Source organism: Bacillus rossius, chromosome 12 (genome assembly GCF_032445375.1).
Source record: "Bacillus rossius redtenbacheri isolate Brsri chromosome 12, Brsri_v3, whole genome shotgun sequence".
Taxonomy (NCBI): Eukaryota; Metazoa; Arthropoda; class Insecta; order Phasmatodea; family Bacillidae; genus Bacillus; species Bacillus rossius.
In genome coordinates, this window is record NC_086339.1 from 31,031,497 (window position 1) to 31,052,143 (window position 20,647).

Consider the following 20,647-nt stretch of genomic DNA (forward strand, 5'->3'; position numbering starts at 1 on the left):
TCCAGTCCAGGTCATGTGGTGCCCTGGACCACACTTTAAACAATTACTTGCAGTTGGCTTTTTATCCATAGTAACTTTCTTTTTAACATTTTATTTTAATACTTCTGTGTAAGGATTATGGCAAATAAATCTAATCTTACAAGAATACTGGCCGTCTACTTTCGAGCGACCCCGGGTGTACCATCGAGAGACTGGACCATATGAGCCCACGTAATTACCAACTATCATTTGTAAGTAGCGTTCCTGCCGCTGAGAGAGGATGGGTGTCCATGGTCGGACGTACTGGGGGAAGAATCGAGCCTAGTACCCACTGAGGTCACGTCACGGCCCTGGAATTCAGATTCTCAGCTGGGTCCACGTGCCCAAGTTTTAACGATGAACATCCATAATCATTAAAAACGCACAGACCCCCTGACATTAAATTAAATAGGCCTAATTGTGCAGAATGGAGGTTTGAATTAGCAAGCTTTTTATAATTGATTTTACTTTTTATACATACCTTGTAGTCTGTAACTTTTTTATGATTGTGGCTCTTGGTTGGGATGATGGGGTGATAACCCCTAGTGGCCCCCCCCCCCTCCCGCTTCTGGATCGTTAAGCACCTGGTATACAATCAATTAACTTGCTGCTGTTTGTCTGTTGCTAACCACAGCAACTTTGTAACTTTCTTTCGACAGGGGCGGCTGAGAAGAGTTCGAAACACGGGGCGGAGGACAAGGCAAACAGCATCATCACCGCAATGAAGGAAAGGATGAAGCAGCGAGAGCGAGAAAAGCCGGAGATCTTCGAGCTCATCAGGTAAGACAGTCCACTAGAAGATAATGTCTCTCAGCTACAATGCCTTCCCGTACACTAATTTATTTAATTATTTTTTTTTCATTTGTGATTGACAGCAAGCACCGCTGTAGCACATTCCGAGCCCAAAATTTATTTTATTTTAATTTTGGAGCATATATTTATGTTTACTCATGTACTTTATTTTATGAATTATTTTTTCTTTCATCAAAAGTTGTATGGAAATATTTAGGTTCAGTATTTGAGACCATGAATTTGTAAATATTCTGAGGCCAATCTCTGACTTATTTAATGTAATTTTTTGCCACTGCATCATTCATTTGTACAATATACCCCTTCCCGAAGGGTCTTCTTGGAGCCGCCCCTGATCGACAGGGAGGTCATAAGAGAGGGTAACATAACGACACACATAAGATTCATAGGTGAAGGAATCGGCCCCGGTCTACAGCAAGGAATGATCCCAGCATTTTCCTGGAGAGATCGCTAGGAAAGGGAAATCAGAATGGTTTTGTTAGGAATTGAATATGGATCATGTACACACCTAGGAATAAACAATATATTTCCTCAAAGAGTCTGGATTTTTAGTAACTGCATTACGTTTAAAATAGTTTGTCTGTAGCAACACAGTGATATTTATTAAATAAAACATAATTGGATTTTGCCATTTAGTTTTATAACAAAAATTTCCCCCTGAAAAGTTTTGCTGTCTCACAATTAGTATTTTTAATTACTACAAAGAACATAGCTCAATAATCAATAATAAGATTAGTAACAAGTATTAGGAAAAGCAACTCAAAAGTAACCAGATATTGAAGAATGCAGATGCAGTGTAAACTGCAGCTGATTTGTATTATTTGTGAACTATATGTTTAATTTCAGAAAAATAAAATGCATTGTTGTGTGCCCTTATGTGTTTTTTTTAGCAGAAATTTTACAGTGCCATCAAGTTCATGATAACGGAAATGTGAAAGAAAATGTTTGTCTTTCACACTTCATTATTTTGTTATTGTTATGATTGCTGACATTTTCTTGCTTTTATATATATATATATATATATATATATATATATATATATATATATATATATATATATATATATATATATATATATATAAAACTTTTGATTACATTTTTGCAACTTTTTTTTTTAATTACTCTTCCATCCTATCTTTCTTCACCTAAAAAAATGTCAGCCCTTCAATTGCAGTTTTGCAACAATTTTCTTTTATTACTTCTCCAGGCCTGTGTTTTTTCGCCTAAAAAGTGTCAGTGCTTCCAGCCAGCAGATCCTTGTTTAAATTTTTTTTTCTAGTGGTCCCAGAACAAGCTGTCGACCAGTGTGTGTGAACCGTCTCCCATCTGTGTGTTGCCTGTGGGGTGTGTGTGTGATCGCAGGAACGTATTCGGAGTGGAGGAGAAAAGCCACATTGGCCACATGAAGGCTGTGAAACAGAGCGTTCTCGATGGGACGAGCAAGTGGTCCGCTAAAATAGCCATCACAGGTTTGTCCCCCCGCAACACTGCTGAATGCAATGTGTACAGCTGGCTGTTCGGTGTTCCCGTCTCGGCTGATCCCGCCTCTCAAAGAGAAACACATTCTTATTTTCCCTGTAGTTTCAACAGTTCGTACCATTTTCCGTTAACTGTAAATGGTTTACAATAAAATAATCACTAAATATGCCTCTTTACCTAATTGCACATGATAATAAGATAAATTTATTTTTACTTATTTAAAAAAATATATATTATTATGATTTTGGTTGATAACATGTTTTTCTCTTCACCTAATTCATCCTATGTCCTGCAATTTTACCAATGGAATGAGCAATGTACATGTCTCTTAAAACAGACAGGAATTTACATTTTTTTTCTTTATTTAGTGCAGGCTAGCCTATACCTCCTGTGAGTGTAAGGAAAACCAATTTTCATATAACGTTTTTTTTCTGTTTTTAGTTTGCGCAGATTTATTATATGCACTAAGGTTATGCCTCACTGTTAAGCATTGCATAAGTGGTCTGGATATAATTCATTAACCAGCTGATAACTTAGAATTCGTAGTTTAAAGAGTATAAAACCAATAGATTTAAAACTAAATGTGAACTTCTGTCTGTTTTATTTTGCCATATCGCCTCATGTTTGTGGATGTCTTTGTTGCCAATCCATTTTTTTTCCTTGAAGCCTCAAATCTCTGTCACCCTTTCTTTGCGCCACATGTCCTTTGATTTGTATTGATGTGGTGTTGTTCTTTGGTGTGTATCTGTTTGTATTTCCACAGAAACACGTTTACAGTGGACCCCGACACACACATAGACTCACTCGAACAGGCCGAGGAAATCGTTTTAGAAGGGACATCCAAATGGTCTTGCAAGATAGCGATCACAGGTACCAGGTTACGGAGCGATACAGTTAACATCAACAGCCCACCTACAGACACCATGCAGTCACCTGTTTCTTCACATTTAGTTCCATGATAGACAAGTTTTCGCAGTTTCTTAGCAAATTAGAAGCAAGCTACTGTTAACTGTCAATTTTGTTTCCCACCAACTGTCTCCAACACTTTTGCACTCTCTTACTTACACATTCTTCTTCAGTGTTTCCTTTCAAACAAAACAATGAACGACTTGCAAATCTGTTTATTTATTTATCCACTTCTTAAAGTTTTATCCCTGTTCCTCACTTTTTATTTATGTAAAACTTCCTAAAGTTTTTAATTTTTTCACTTTCTCTTAAAAACACTTCTTTTTTTTCATGTTTTAATTTTTACAAAATACTTAACATGCTTCTCATACACTAATGCACCTTTAAGCACTTTGAGCATGCAAAAATTCAAGGTCAACATTGCCATCAATGAGCTAAGATATTTTTTTATGTACCTTTATTTAAGTAATTTAATGAATAATCTGCTCGAAATGAGATTTTATTCATAAAATGTATGTTTGTATTCCTGAAAACTCGACAATCAAAATAATGGATGTATAAAATTTTTTATGAGTATGCCGTAATTATTTATTTTGCGAAGAAGATAATATAGCAAGACCTTCAGTGGTACCATTACAAAAAAAATATTTACAAGTCATCAAACTGATGTACTCAGTGGTAGTTTTTGTCAAGAACTGAGTCATTGAGACACACTACTTGTGTAAAAATGCTATTTTACTTTTCTGACTATTTGAAGACCCTACATAATTTATTATTAAGTTGCAAGAGTTGCAAGTTCATTATCCAATGCATTTCTTCAAACATACATAATTCAGTTCAACTAATTAGTAGTCCATAATCCAGTTCAGCTATAATCAATAATCAAGTTCTGCTAGATAGAAGTGTTTTACCCCGTTCATCTAAACGAAAGTCCATAATCCAGTTAAGCTAGCGAGAAGTCCATAATTTACTTCAGCTAGACTGAAATCTATAAGCCAGTTCATCTGGTCAGAAGTCCATAATTACCTTCAGCTAGTCAGAAGTCCATAATTTACTTCAGCTAGTCTGAAGTCCATAATACAGATCAGCTAGTCCCTCAAAAATTTCAGTATTTTGTATTATTTCCTGAAGACTTAAAAATTGGAGTTACTTGAGTTTAGTGCTGTGTTTGGAATGAAGATGATCGCCCGAGTATGAATGTAGTGATGTGGTGCAAGTGTGAAACACTAGACTGCCAGTCCAGAGGACCTGGGTTCGAATCCCATTTCAGCATTCTTGTTTTTCTATGCTTTCACACATCACTTCTTTGTACAGTTGTACGTTAACTGTTTCTAATGAATGACCTCCTCGCTATTGATGAGACGTCAAATGCAAGTAAAAACAATACAAATTTCAGGAATTCATTACTTATTACAGACATTTCCAAATTCCAGCATTCTATACATTCACAACAGTAGCAAGAATATCTGCTTTTCAGTGCAGTACAGCATTAATTGTGTACATGTGTTCGTTCTCAACTAAGAAAACACAGAATAGTGCTATCAATGTAAATGCAGCTATTTTTATTACACTAATACTATGAAATACACCAACATTATAAGTTTTTTACTTTAAAGAATCTAAAAGAGTGAGGAATTTGAAGGAAAAAAAATTGAATACCACATATATAATCCCAAAAGTAAAATAGCAAATGGTCAGTGAGCAGAAAAGGAAGAAGTAATTATCTGTGAAGTTCTCATTTCAAGAGGTTCTGCATTGAATGTTCAATGTTGACCTTCATGCTGAGCTGTCATTATAAATGTATTTATAATATTTTCAATGCAGTCTACAGAAATTTGTAAATGCCTGTAGCAATGTACCATAATGTAGTGCTATGCCTTAGTATTAGCATAGCCTAAACATGTAAGCATTTTCATGCTTATGTGCCTACAGTTATTTGATTGAACATAGCTTGCCAGCTTGCTGATATTATTTGCTCAAGGTATTAGTTAGTAGTCATTTTGGAAGTTTAAATTTTGGTTTTTTAGTATTTTTAAAATGTAGCCTTGTAGAAAAATCTAGGAAATTGTGTGAGTTCTTACACATAGCACAACATTTTTTCACCTGCAGTTCCATAGTGCTTTTTTTTAGTTGCGTACCAATTGTGACTTTCTGATATTTTACTCGTTAGTTTGGGATCTCATACACATATGTGAAATAACCAGAGATATTGGGAGAGTCCAGATGGAGAATATTATGCTAGCAAAAGTGAAGCCAAACAAACCAAACAGTTGCCAGGTATTAACAGGGCATGAAACAGAAACTAATGTTTCAGCATTCTACTTCCTAAATAATAGTTTTCTGAATATGTAATTGTTAAAAAACGATATTATCAGTGGTAATAGGAACGTGCAAACAGGCGTCATTATTTCATAGCCAAGTACTTTGAGTTTACCCTTGCCTTTTAAGGTTTATGAAATTTAAAAAAGATGTATTTTTGAATTGGGTAACTTCTTTTTGGAATTGTAGTAATTGCTACATGTTTTTACTCCATATCCAATTCCATCTTTTTGGGTATTATAGAATGCCTGTAACATCAAGTTGTAGGAAACATTTAACTCATTTTACGGTAGCTTTCATATTTATATTTACATATAATATTAGAGCACTGTATGTATTTTAATTTTAGTTTTGGTTATCAATGGGGAGATTAGAAATTACTACAGTTACCTGGCTAATTTTCACAGAAATAATTTGTTAATTTTTTTAGCCTAATTGTATTGTAAGATATGGTGTATTTTTTAACTTCACAGACAGTATCAGAAGTTCACAATACAGTATCTAAAATCGTCAGGTTGGCTTGTGCTTTTTTTTTAATAAACCTTATAAACAGTCAATAACAAAAAAAAGCTCCAGCTTTATTTCAGTTTCATATATTATATTGTATAACAACCCTTATTTGAAGACACTTCTTACTGCAGACAGAACACAACAGAAAATATGGGAACTCGCCTCTTCACAAGTCTCCAAATGGATTGTTGTTGTTTGGTAGTTAAGAGTGAAACTACAAATCCTGTATAGTGTATCTTTCAATCATTCTTCTATTGTAGGTTCTATTCTATCCAGTTCTTATCTTCCAGTAACCGTCTGGTTGATGAAACTTCTTCTTCCCACTCTGTTTTGTATTTTTCGGTCTTGTCAAGTGTCGTAGTCTATCAACTCTTCATCCTTTTTCCTTAGTGTAATTAATATTTTCTTATGTTGCATGTTGTAAATTATTCTAGATGTGATGTTGGTATTATATATCTGTATTTAAAAAACAAAGAGTATGTGATGATAGTAGTTACATAGTAGAGAAGTACATTGTTTTTATTTGAAACATTTGTTTTTATTTTATTTTTATTTTTAACAATTCTGAAGCAAAAATAGCATCACTTATCACAGCATATGTTGTGTTTACTGTTACAGTGATTTAATGCTGAATAATTTAAAATGTATTAAATGCATTGATGGTACATATTACTATACCTAATATTAAATTTTCCTAAAGTTATTTTATGGTCTATTGTGCTTCAGAAGTTTATGTATGAATTGTAGAGTAAAAATATCTACTAGATATTAAAAGTTAAATTTTTTTTTTACTGTGTAAGAGTGAAGATTAAAAAGGCATTCTGAAATCATTTTTATTGAAAGATGACTTAAAACATTTCTGATTGAGAAAAGCTTTATTATTATTAAAATTTGCTATTAGTGATACAAGTACGTTAACTTGAGTAAAATTTTATGCCTTTTCCAAGAAAAAAAAAATGTTTGTGTAAGGTAAATAGAGACATAATTATTTTATTATATTTTATAATATATTTTTGAAAAATATGTTAACTATGTTAACACTGGTTACCAGGCACAGGAAATGTCTCTATATATATAAACTTTAAAGTGTTAAATTTTAACAAGTTGGGCAGTATTTGAATAAAATTCCTTATCGAATTTCATGTCCAAAACTGGGCTTTTGGGCTTTAGGTTTTTTTCTTCTTTCTTTCTTTCTTTGCTTTAATCGGTGCGGTTTCATTATATGGTTTTAAATTTTGCTCTGCAAGTCGAGGGATTTGATAATCGACAAAGCTGCTCCAGCAGTGAATTCTAGTAGCGGGTGCAGAAACTACGTGGGATTTGCGTTCAGAAATGCAGTTGAAAACACAGTTTACATATACGTATTTATCATGTTCAGCATTATTTTAAAGTATTATAAGTTAAATTTTGTGTTTGATTTTTGTGTTATAAGCGAAACATTAGAACACATAAATTGCTTGTTCCCGATATTACATGTTGCACATCACTGGCAAGTATAGAAAGACTTGCTCAAATTTTATTTTAATATTCCAGTCTAAAACTAACTATTTCACGAATAATCTAGTTCTACATGATTTACAAAAAATTTAAGAATGTAAGATTCATCTGCTAAATCAAAAGTAACTCTGGCGCTAAAGTTTTCTTTGTAGGTTAATGAAATGAAGTAGTACTTCCCTGTGCCGTAAGCCACTTATGCAAATCTGCCTCCAGTGTAATTAGGTACATTTATTCTACTTTGCATTGCTAAAATTGTTAAAAAAAAAAATGTGTTATTGAGAATTCAACTATCACAAACATTTGCATTATAGGTAGTTTAATGCCATAGATGTCCGGTTGATTTTCATCTGAAGAACTATAGGGAATGCAGAAGTCTTTGGTGTTGTAAATTTTTTTAATAGATATGTGTTGTTAGCATTTGTTTGCTGGGTAGCGTCATAGCTAGTTCTTTGCCTGTGCGATTATAGATGACCTTCACATTAGGAATATTGTTACAATAGAGTAGGTATTTACTCTCTTTACTTAAGTAACATGCAATTTTAGGGAAGGGGAGCTGAGGGGGAAATAAAAATTTTAGCTGTAATATTAGAAAACTTTGCCTATATAATTGTGTGCATCTGGAATTCATAAATTAAATTTTAATGTGGAAGCAATAAATACATTAAAATAAATTAATAATAAAAAATAATATAGATTGTAAGTTTGATAAGTAAAGTAATTAAACTATTTAAGTTTCTGTAAACTACTGAAAGTTATTTTTACTGAACTATGATCATGATTTTTCTCGTGAAAAATCATTTAGGGAGGGTTTAGTATTGTATTAATGCTTTTCATTTTTATAACTTTTTGTTTTCATTATATTTTTCATTTGTTACCATTGCTTCAAAGAAATTACAAAATTGTTTCTTCCGTTGCTTAAAACATATTTCAGTCTTTCTCCTAGCAACATTTATGTTACCATGTAGTTGTAATTTTGTAAACTATACAGTTATTCACAATCCTTTTATATATAAAAAAAAAGGTCATAGCTATGTGAAGGTCTTTTTTATAATCACATTGGTAATGGCTACTTGTATGATTTGTAAATGAATGCAAATATATATAGGTAAAGTAATTGTAGCATTACTAGTGGTTTTTAATTTTTGTTCATTGTTTATCTTTATTAGGTTGGAATTGTTTGGCATTTTTGTCAGTAATAGTATAAATATTGTAAAATCAAATTACTTAATGATTTTAATTTTAAAAAATCTATTTATGAACACACAGGTTTATAATTATATTAATATGAAGAAAAAGTTGTTGTGATGTTTTTTAAGGGTTGAAACAGTAGAAGCATATTTCCACAGCATTTGAATGTGACATGTATTCAAACAAATGAAAAAAAATTTATACGAGCCTTTGGCACGCTTTCATTTTGTATCAGAACGAGATGAACTGGTCTGATCATGTCCGAATGACTGTGTGAGTAGCTGTGAATAACTAAGATAGTGTTGCGTGATTGCAGTGATTTGCGCGCAGGGGTTGATTGCAAAGGACAAGAGCGGAACCTCCGACCCGTACGTTACGGTCCAGGTCGGCAAGGTTAAGAAACGGACCCGCACGATGCCCCAAGAGCTTAATCCTGTGTGGAACGAGAAATTCTACTTGTAAGTGCTCTTAAGTTGTGTAAGTACCTAAGGCAGTGCTTTGAGTTTAGTAGCTAATCTCAGACCAGATTCTAGGACCTTACTTTGGTAGCAAGAAATAATATTTTGTGACTAGAAAAATGGAACTAAATATGGTACATACCACCAAAATTATTAAATTTTTTATAAAAAAATTAATGTTTTGAATTTTTTTTCTATGAAATAAATGCAGACATCATTATGCATATTTTAACTTAAAATTACAATGTTGTTTTCCTTATTTTCACATTTTGATTTTGAATAGTTTTTTCGCCAAGATATTGTAATGTACGTATGCAATGGGAAAAGTTAATTCTGAATCCATGGTTAAATGTGAAGATAAATATGCAATTGCTGTTTTACTTGCAAAACCCTATTTGGAAAACTTAATTATGTTACTTTTGGCCTTGAATACATGTACAAAGTACTCTGTATCTTAGCAGTGTGTTCTCTTGTCATGTACAGTGAAGGGCTTCAATCCTGCATGTTCGGACAATGGCCATGCCAGATTACTGATTTCGCCGTATTACAGAATGTCAGTATATTTTTAACTGGAGTATCAAAGAAAATAAATGTACAGTACAAAGTAGGGTTCTGCAAATACTTTTTTTTTTTTGACGTCTATTTAACATCTATTCGTTTGTTCGTTATAGTGATAGTCAGTTGAACTTTTTTTTGTGACAAAATACCGTCAGATTTTAATTGCTAATAACGAGACAAAATATGCGTCAACAATGGTTGAGCCCACAACAAACAGATCATGTCTGTTCGTGTTTGTCCGCAGTATTTATTTTTCCTGTGCTGTCATCGTACCAGTGTAGACGCATGCGTGATATTTACAAATTAGCTTTTGTGTAACGTTATAAATCGGTGCTGCATGGAAATACATTTAGCTAGGACATTGAGCTTGCAAAACAGTACTAGGATCCAAAGTAAGACAAAAATATTACCCGGTATATACTGCAAATCGGTATTAAATTGTAAATTACAAAATAATTAAAGTTATCGTCTTATATGACCCGTAAATGTGCTCGGAATTATATTGTGATTGATCTTTTCTGTAACCATTATACTACTATGTGTGTCCATTATATTAAAGAGATTGATAATTAAATTACATATATAAATACAAAACACTTATTAACATTTTATCCAGACGTTTTCACAAAAAAAATCTAAGGCATTGATCCAATGTACATACCTCTCTCTGTTTTTTTTTTTCCCCAGTTGAAACAAATTTTCAATTGAATATCACAATATTTACAAATATTGAATATATTTAATCAAATTTTAACACGCAATTAAATTTTTTTTCTCACTTCACAGGAGTCCAAGAAACACAGTAAAATAAAAAGGGAGGAATATACATGGAGCCATAGTAAAGAATAAAAGAAGTTAAAAATACTAGCAATGCATTTTCTTAAACAGTAAATTTTGAAGTTTGAAAGGTGTATTGTTGATCTGATTATATACATAAAATTAAGTATTATTAATAATTTTACTTCACAATCACTGATTATTTGTTGAATATAAAAACAGTTGTTGAATAATGTTGCATAAAAAATATTTAAATTTCTCAATAAATAATTTTAGCCTCATATATGTTATATTTGTTTCAATATTTTTTTTATTATGTTTCAATATTTTTTATATTTTTTTTTCGATGAATACCACATTTTGTAAGCCTAACTATTCAGTTTGAAATGGATAATTTAATTATTTAATTATTCAAGAAAATTTTAATATCTTTTTAATACTCGCAAACCCCCTAGTGCAAAGGTATTTAAAACAGGTTATAATAAGCTGTTTTGTAGAAAAAAATTACAGCTAAGTATTAATCTTCTTCAAATAATCATTATGTTAAATGTAACCCACTATAAAACATAAAAATTGATACTGAAATGAAAACTGATAAAAGATAAAAAACTCCGAGCGAATTGAAAATGCCAGCATTGCGGTAATGGGACTTGGCAGTCAAGGTCAACAATTTCCTGAATCCTTGTAGAAGAATCTGAACGTGAGAAGCTTAGTTAGTGCTGGGTTACGGAATGCTAAACTATAGAATGTTTCATTGGTGTCTTTCACTCCAAAATATTGTTGTGTGCGTGAGAAGGTCTGTTTAAAACCATCGGGGATTTAAGAAGAATTAAAATTAATTTCAATAAATGTTTGGTAATTTTTAGGATAAAACTTTTTATGTAGAAAGCAGATACATGAAAGAAATAGAGGAGATAATTTTGTATTGTAGACCTTTTTATATTTTGACAGCCTGATCTCTTTGGTACCTATAAGCATACTTAAAGTTTGCCTCAACACACATTTATTTCTATTACGAAGTGTAAAATTTGGTAATGTTACAGAATGGCTAAATGTGTTTAGTAATAATTTTCATGCTTAAATTATTGTAAATGGCAATGTTTATTTCTCATTTTACTAGTCCTGATGCTTTAGTTGATGTCAGTAAATAAACAAATAAACATAATATAAAAATATACTACTATAAAATATGCATTACGAAATCCATCACAACTTTAGCGGAGTATTTATTTTGAAAGTTTGCATTGAAATGAAGACTAAAACTTAACTAGCATTGTTTGACGTGATGTTAACATGGGTACTTATCAGCTGCTGTATTTGTGTCAACAGTGAATGCCACAACTCGTCTGACAGGATAAAGGTCAGGGTTTGGGATGAAGACAACGATCTGAAGTCGAAGCTCAGGCAGAAATTGACGAGAGAGTCGGATGACTTTCTGGGACAAACCATTATCGAGGTAAGGATAAATTTATACAAGAAGATCTCATTGGGTGTATGTAAGTGTTAGTGAGATTAAGTTTTTCAACCACTATGTGTAGGTTAGGTTTGTATTAAGTTTCTCAGTGTAGGGAATTTGAAGTTTGCCTGTAGGCTACCCTCATTTATATCAGCTCCCCTCTTCAGTTTGAATGTGACCAGTAGCTGAGGGTAGTTTTCAGAGTAGGGAACCAACATTTTAACCATCAGGAATTTTTACACCAGTAAATGAGTTTCCAATTTTTAAGATATGTAATATTTTCTTTTTTTAAACTACTATCCTTTGCTATTATAATTCAAAAGTCAATACTAATATGAATTTGTGAAAACATAAATTGTTCAGTTAAGTATAGGACAACATATGTGTAATGTATAACACATACAAATAATATGTCAGCATTAATCTAATTATTTTTTGTTCCTAATATGTTAGTCATTCGTGAAAGCTGTAAAATCTTATTTTAAAAAGTCTTAAGAAATCTCTAAATTTGGATTTTGCATTATTAAACATATGTATCATGTCAGGAGTTTGTCTTACAATTAAAATTTTAAAAATGTTTTACTACTATAAGATTTAGAGAGCAACATTTTAAATGCACAGCCAAAGCCACGCTGGCCTAATGTCTCATCTACATAAGTGTATCTCTTTCTCTCCCTCTTGCCCGCACGCACTTTAGCCCTGGTTACACCCCACCATGTTCCTGCTGACTCCCCTCCACTGCTTGAAGACCGAAAAAAAAAAGATAAATTTTCTGTTTATGATTGAATATTAATGTACCAGAGGTGTACGTACTGCTTATTTCAGGTTCGCACATTGTCCGGTGAGATGGATGTGTGGTACAACCTGGAGAAAAGAACAGACAAGTCTGCTGTTTCGGGAGCGATTCGACTACACATCAGCGTGGAAATCAAAGGAGAGGAAAAGGTGTGTAGTTTGATGATTCTTTTAGTGCTATGCAGAACCTCTCTTTTAACACATTTGAATCTTTTAAAATAGAATTCTGTGAAAGAAATAAAAAACTTAAAAACCCACTTGCCATCCTGGTTTTGTTTTTTTATCACTGGAAAGGAAATGCTAGATCTATTTTGTGATGTAAAAAACGTACTAGGGAACCACCAGAATTTCTACTCGTGTGGGGGTCATGGTGGCTGAGTGGCCAGGTAACTCGCCTCCCCTGAGGTAACCCAGGTTTGATTTCCTGTGAGGTAAAAGCGCGGATTTGCCACAAGTGGGCATCGTGGTGAACTTAGCAGTGAGCTTATTTATTCCATCCATGCTCCAGTCTCAACTAATTATCCGTCATTGTCTCTAATGACCTCGAAATTCATGAGGTATTAAGGAGCCCACCGTACTGGACACCTGAGTTTTAAAAGTGGGAAGTTACCAAGGACGACACTGACCCGCACATCATGTGCGCTGTTCATCTCGATGCGCAAGGCACCAAACTGGCACACAGTATTTGCATCAGTAACATGCCTTTATGAAACTTTAAGAGGTGACTGTACGACAAGATTATATATGATACATTGCAATAAAACTGAAATAGCACCGCAAAGCTTGTCAACACAACATGTAACACCAAAATACAAGTTAAATCACCATTTAGCACCGAAATGGAACTAAAATAATGAAATCAATTGACAGTTTGACAGAACTTAACTCAAATTACAAAAATTTTTATCTTCTATGATGGTAAATTCATTGAATGCAATTTATATAGCATGAATTTTTACCAAAATGGATTGGAAAAAATTAATATAATATTGTTTGATCTTGCATCGCTTTTTAGTAATTCATTCTTACATTAATGGTTGCACATTGTTTAAACACAAAAAAATTTGTCACATTCATTTTTATTTTTAGGAGTAAATTTGATCTAGACATGCTTATTACTAATGGTTTTATTTTATTTACATGAAGTCAAAATGTGATTATGTTTGTGAAAAAAGTACTAAGAAATATTTTAGATTCGTGTTTGCTCCATAATACACTATTTTTATGAATAAAGACAATGTATAAAATAAAAACTATTACATTGAAATCTCCTGTTTTAAAAACACAATTGTCCTAAAAATAAAACCATAAAATCTTATCTTAAGATATTAGATGTTCCTTATTAAATTTGTACCTATCCTACCTGCAAAGCAATGTACCAAATTTTTTTTAATGTACAATTTAGCTTTTATGCTGTCTATAAAAAAATATGTTAGCAACAAAACCATGATAAATTTCAGGGGCTCTTAAATGCTAACCAAGCATTTTTAATGAATCTGAAATGTTTGTAAGTACCACGTCGACACTTGGAGCTCTATACGCCCTTGGGCAGCCAATCCAAACAGCCAGAATCCTGTCCTAATTAGTGATCATTGTCATCTTCTTGTGTGGCTTGCAGGTGGCGCCTTATCACGTGCAGTACACGTGTCTGCACGAGAACCTGTTCCACTCCCTGTGCGAGAACAACGGCGGCATCGTGAGCTTGCCACAAACGAAAGGCGACGACGCGTGGAAGGTGTACTTTGACGAGGCGCCACAAGAAATAGTTGACGAGTTCGCGATGAGATACGGCATCGAGTCCATCTATCAAGCCATGACGTAAGTTTTTCTTCAACAGATCATGCAGGGGCGATTTGGAATAATTTATATTCTTCTCATCCACCACGTGGGACTCGTTTGGGAAACCAAATATATTTTAAAGAATTTTAAACCCTTTCAAGATCCTACATTTGTGTGCGAGACTGTCATTTCCCAAAAGAGCAGATCAAGACCATTTCAGTTGTGATATAAGTAAACTGAGCTGTGCCTGACCAACATCGTATGTGTGGCAATGCATTTTAAACCATTCCTCGCACAGTTATCTGCAACGTGGAAATAGAGGGATAAGATAAAACCACACGAGACTGCTGACAGCTAGGGTGTCTCTGCTAGTGTGGGGCAGAGAGGGACAAGTGTAGTACAGAGAAGCCGTTGTGCCGGGATGTTGCTCGATGACCTACCTCCAGGGCAGGCAGCAACCAGAATAGTGTTACAAGAGTTGTTCATAATTACTGTGTCTGCAGTTTTTAAATAGATGATTTTTTTAATTTAATTTATTTTAACGTGATGTGGCGTATAATTTAAGGGTAGGTCCATTACAACCCTTACACAAGTAATTGTTATTTAGCAAAAATGCATTTAATCATCTTTACACATTGTTTATTTACTTTTTGTTTATGTTTCAAACACCCAAAACTCTTGTAAAATACCAATGATCTGTGTCAGATTACAGAATGTGCCAAACAAAAGAACGTTTTTTTTATTCTCACCAATGCCAGTGTGCTTGTGTGCAAGGTGCCAACTTGGTTTATTCTTTTACTTGGGACGGGAGTCAATCATATTTTTTCTTAGCTAGGCTGAAGAAATAATCGCCTGAGCTGTCAAAAGATGAACATTGCCAGGACAGAGGGGTTGGGGAACAGGGGAGCATTGGGTGAGCGTTTCTTATCTACCCAAGAAACGTGCTGACAGTTCTAATCAATTTTTAACGGCTTGAGAGGTTCTCTTGCCAGCAAAAACCGCAGTTAGCAGACACAGACACAGACACAGTGTATCTTCAAAGTTTTTTTTTTTTTTAATTTTCCCGAAGACAAAGAATTATAGTCTTTAATTCGACTTCGACTTTCTGAAGCTTCGCACACCCCTAGATTAGTAATTAGGTAATGACATATAACTAGTTTTAGAATATAGCTGCAAGTTTTATCTAAAGTTTTCACATTTTGGAACTATGAATTAGACAGGATGATGTTAAATAAAATCCCTTTAATGTAGCACTAAAAATTATAGCATAAATTTTAATCTATATATATTTTTGTAGCACTATCTGAGTCAAAATAAAATGCTACTTAATGAAATATAAAGTATTCAGTTATACATATTTTATTACTGTCTGTACTTCTTCTTGAATTGTCTGACCTTTCTTTTGGGAAGCTTATGTGTCTTAGTGAGAATAGTATCTGTGCCATAGCTTCAGTATATTCGCCTATAGTTTCAACAGATTCCAATGTAGATTAGCATTAACGTGAGCCCTGTTCAAGGCTTTCTGTTGGTTTATCTCAGCCACAGAAGTAGTTCTGGATCCCAAAGTAGTTCTTTAGAACAAAATAGAAGACTGCACTTCAATGATTTTGTGATACTGGGGAGTAAAAAATAATGACAAAGCTGTAAATTAAATTTGGTTTTTATTGACGAGCGGCAAAGGGTAAAACAAGGGATGGATGTTCAGAACAGATGGAGAAGTAGACCAGAGTGAAGGCAGAAAAGTGATGAAAAAGCAAGACACGGAGAGGCTAAAGCTCTAAACAAATGTTGTAAAAATTCAGAATTTGTTCATGATTATGATAATAATGAATTTTTATTTATGTCATTGGTGGTAATTGTTCTGTATCATGCATCCAAGTTTATTCCTTGATCCCGATGGCATGATTCACATATTTTGATCTTGTGGTACACGGTGCCAACTGTTTTCATTTAGTACTTTGATAGATCCTGGTCAAACAAAAATTTAAATATCACAATACAAACAAATTTTGTCAGGATTTGTAGAAATTTTTTTTTTCGTATTCAACTTACAATCATAATTCATTGTTATATCACTAGTTTTTATTATGTCCATGATCTTTTGACGTACTAAATTAAAACTGCAAAATTTAAGTACCTCAGGATCAATGTAGACAGGGATAAACATGGATAATGATATGGAACTTTTACCTCATTGATGCTTTACTGAGCTTATTCCCAGTACAGTAAAAGGTCTTTAATCCATCACATTTGGGACCATGGCCATTTGGGTTATAGAGCGTCAATATACATGCAATTCCCTCTTAACCGGCCACCTTTTAATTAGGCAAAACAACAGTAAATCATCAGCTCAACTGAGCTGAACAGGCTAGCTGCTAGAGACATGCCACGACAGATCCATGAGTCATCATTAAGAGGGAGTCCACTTTCGTTTAAACAAAAACCAAAGAAAAATTAACATACAGTTCAATGATATTTTAAAAAGTTGTAATAATCTGCTCTACAGAAAGAAAAAAAATACACATGAGCGTTGATCTCCTTGGAAAATCATAATGGAAATTCACCCCTAAAATGTGATATTCAACCACCTCTGAGCAAACTAAAATTGCCGGCAACGCGGTAATGTGATGAAGCAGCCAAGGTATACAGTCTTAATCCATCCGAAAGGAACTGAAATGTTAGCAGCTCGATCGGTGCTGTATAAGGAATGTGCCACACCATAGAATGACAGATGAAATTCCTTTCACTGTAGTACTGGTATTTTGTGGTGTAGAGTTAATCTTCTCTTAAGACGCTGTGCCTCGTGTAAGTGCAACTTCCACAGCCACTTCCACTGCCTGTCTACAAAGTACCTGTGCCCCGGTGTGCCTGCGGTCATGAGCACCCTCCTCGCCAACATCAACGCCTACTACGCCCACACGACGGCATCGTCGGCCGTCTCCGCCAGCGATCGGTTTGCGGCCTCCAACTTCGGGGTGAGTTCGCCGAACTGCCTTCCCCGGATCTCGCAGACGGCTTCGCCCGGCGCGGGGCCGGCCGCGCGCGGAAGCTGACCCCGCGCCCGCCTGTGTTCCAGAAAGAGAAGTTCGTGAAGTTGCTGGACCAACTGCACAACTCTCTGAGGATAGACTTGTCGATGTACCGCAACAACTTCCCGGCGTCGAGCCAGGAGAAGCTCATGGACCTCAAGTCGACCGTGGACCTGCTCACGAGCATCACGTTCTTCAGGATGAAGGTTCGACCAGACAACATTTCGCCTCTTGCCATCCTACTGCATCTGTTAAAGTCAGTTAAAAATCAATAAAAGTCAAGAATTTTGTGAATAACATGCAATTAGTCAGGACCCTACCTTGAAAATGTGGTTCTGGTCAGAGACTTAGACATTGCTTTATTTCATTCTTTTTTCTTTGTTCTCTTTATCAATAAAACCTCCACGTCACTTTTGCACAATATTACATGTTACAAAATCACACTGAAAATAAATAAATTTTATACAGTCAAAACACATTTTAATGATCTAGCTTACATTTTGCGCCAAATTTTTTTTTCCTGTGCATGGTACATGCAACAATACATAACTAAAATCACATCACATTCATAAATTGTTTATACTTGCAATTTTTTTGTGGTGTAAAATACAATGTATTAATATTGTGAATATTTTGCTTATCAAATACAAAAATCAAAAAAATCTCAACAAAAAAATTAATAACGTTTTTGATGTGTATAGCATCTTAGCTCCCAGGATACAGCATTTGGTGGGAGTAATTTTGTGAATGCAACAGAAGTGAAAAAACGGAATTATGTAACAACCACAATGCTGCCATCTGTGGCAGATGACGCGATCCAAAGTTCACAGAGACAAAGGAAAACTTTATAGAATTAAATGTTTAATGAATTTTAACAATATGGGCAGTATTTAGATAAAATATTTGTCAAAATTCAGGTCCAAAGCCTGTTTGTACTATTTTTTCAAGTCTTTTTAGGTTTTATCAGAGCCATTTCATTATAGTATAGTTTAAAATTTCACTCTGAAAATCAAGTGATTCAATAGTCGATGTAGCTACTTCAGCAGTGAATTCTAGTGACGGGTGCAGAAACTATGTGAGATTCGTGTTCATAAATGTAGTTGAAAACACCATTGGCATATATTTTACATGCTCGGCATTAGTTTGAAGAATTCTATGTTAAATTTTGTGTCCAAGTTTTGTATTATAAATGTATTTGCAAATGAGAACACATGAATTTTCACGTCACCAAGGTTAGATGTTGCACATCCCTGGCGAACACTGAAAAAACTTGCTCACATTCTTTTTGCATTCACATAATCTTTAATGTAATTTTTGCTTATAGGAAGAGATTTTTTTATTAATTTAGCTGTTCTGGTTTGATTTAAGCAAGACAGAAATATCATCTCCCAGTCAAGGGAAGTTGGTGAAAGTTGGGAGTCAGTTTTCATTGGGAACCCTGTAGGTATTTAACCATCCTTTCGATTGACGAGTAATGGGTGCCTGTTGCAGGTCCAAGAACTGTCCAGCCCGCCCAGAGCGAGTACGGTGGTCAAGGACTGCGTGAAAGCCTGCCTGCGATCCACCTACCAGTTCCTCTTCGAGAACTGCTACGAGCTTTACAACCGCGAGTTCCAGGTACTGTTCTTCCCCTTGATATCGCATCATGATTCCATACCACACAAAATCAATGTATCTCGCAGCACTGTGCAGTTTACACATGCTAGTAATGTACGATGCATATCATTATCCATCACAGTAAAATATATTTGAAACTACCGTTAAGAGCACAATAAGGTACAGCTAAATTCAGGTAGCCATATTTGGAAAAAAAAATGTACTTATTGAGAAGAAAGTGCTTGTCAGGTGACACAGAAATTAATGGTTTACAGCAAAAAAAATTATATTTTGGTTTTTAGTAGGATGGATCTTTAATTGCATGCTTATAGCTATCATAACATAACATAATTATTGCACATTGGCATTCTGCCATCTTTTTAGCTATAGCTTGTTTACAGTAAACCAGCCAATGATAGAAATAATATAAGGTTGTCATTCTGAAGTACAATATGTGCAAAACTTTCTTAGTTCAAATGAGTAATAAGCAAATAATTATGATTGGAACTTGTTTAGAATACATAGAATATTTGCCGAGTTAAAACACATTACAATGAAGGTAGTTCAAAGTGCCGTGTAACAGTTTAACTATATGCATATTTATGTGGAGGCAAAGATTTTGTAACAGCAAGGGCATGAATGTACAAGTGTCAGTCTGTTCCCAGCCACATAACGCATCAGTCACACTTAGCTGGTCCACTAATAAGTACACATGAACATGAATTATAACTCTTATTTGGTTTTGTACTAGCAGGGTTGAAGGAATTTGATTTGAGAAAAATTTCAAAAAAGTGAAATAAAAATAATTTTCTTTGATTTAGTTTTACACTTTGGTCCATCTTAAAAAGAGAGTATTTATACTACTACCGGCAGACATCTGTGCACGCGAGTCCCCTCCTGCTTGCTTGACTGAAGTTCGTCACGGCGCGGTCTCTAGCCGGGCGACAACGGTACATCCCGGCAGTATACGCACGGGCCTTAAAACAACAGTAAACATTAGATATCAGTACGGAACACGGGGGTATTTGTTAGCTACAACATATAACAGTAGTATTGTTGTGTGTAATATTAGTTATATAATTTTCGTTAAGTGTATGCACACAAATAGTGTACAGTAAGCATCACTTTACCATTTCGTAATAAAGAACTATCGCTCATATGGGAAAGTTTGTAGTGTCCGAATACAATCAAATGAAAGTAAGATTTACAGTTATGAACAATAAAACACATGCATACATTTTTTTTTTTAACATAAACAATACAATATGTGAGTCAGTGGGTACAGATTAACTTTCCCACCAATATTAATACAACTTGTACGAATAAATTTACAAAATCAAGTAAACACAACATTTCCACTCTAAAATGTTTTCAAATGGTTTTGATAGAGTACAACCTCGAAACTAATCAAAACTTAGTACAAATACTAAACTGTTTGAAATATACATATATGTACTTACAAATTATCTGTG

General features: G+C 34.1%; 1 protein-coding gene across 7 annotated transcripts in view; it reads left to right on the forward strand.

Annotated features, from left to right (window-relative positions):
* LOC134537788 (protein unc-13 homolog B) overlaps window positions 1–20,647 on the forward strand; it is a 1,087,975-nt gene that overhangs the window by 1,015,511 nt on the left and 51,817 nt on the right. For 5 of the 7 annotated variants that reach the window (XM_063378590.1, XM_063378592.1, XM_063378593.1 and 2 more), the window contains 9 exons: window positions 678–798; window positions 3,071–3,177; window positions 9,044–9,185; window positions 11,850–11,976; window positions 12,802–12,921; window positions 14,390–14,589; window positions 17,375–17,525; window positions 17,627–17,785; window positions 19,071–19,196. In XM_063378590.1, coding sequence (XP_063234660.1) covers window positions 678–798; window positions 3,071–3,177; window positions 9,044–9,185; window positions 11,850–11,976; window positions 12,802–12,921; window positions 14,390–14,589; window positions 17,375–17,525; window positions 17,627–17,785; window positions 19,071–19,196 — 1,253 coding nt within the window. Of the gene's footprint in view, window positions 1–677; window positions 799–2,190; window positions 2,298–3,070; window positions 3,178–9,043; window positions 9,186–11,849; window positions 11,977–12,801; window positions 12,922–14,389; window positions 14,590–17,374; window positions 17,526–17,626; window positions 17,786–19,070; window positions 19,197–20,647 lie in introns of all 7 variants that reach the window. The other 2 variants (XM_063378591.1, XM_063378594.1) reach the window with 1 other exon arrangement.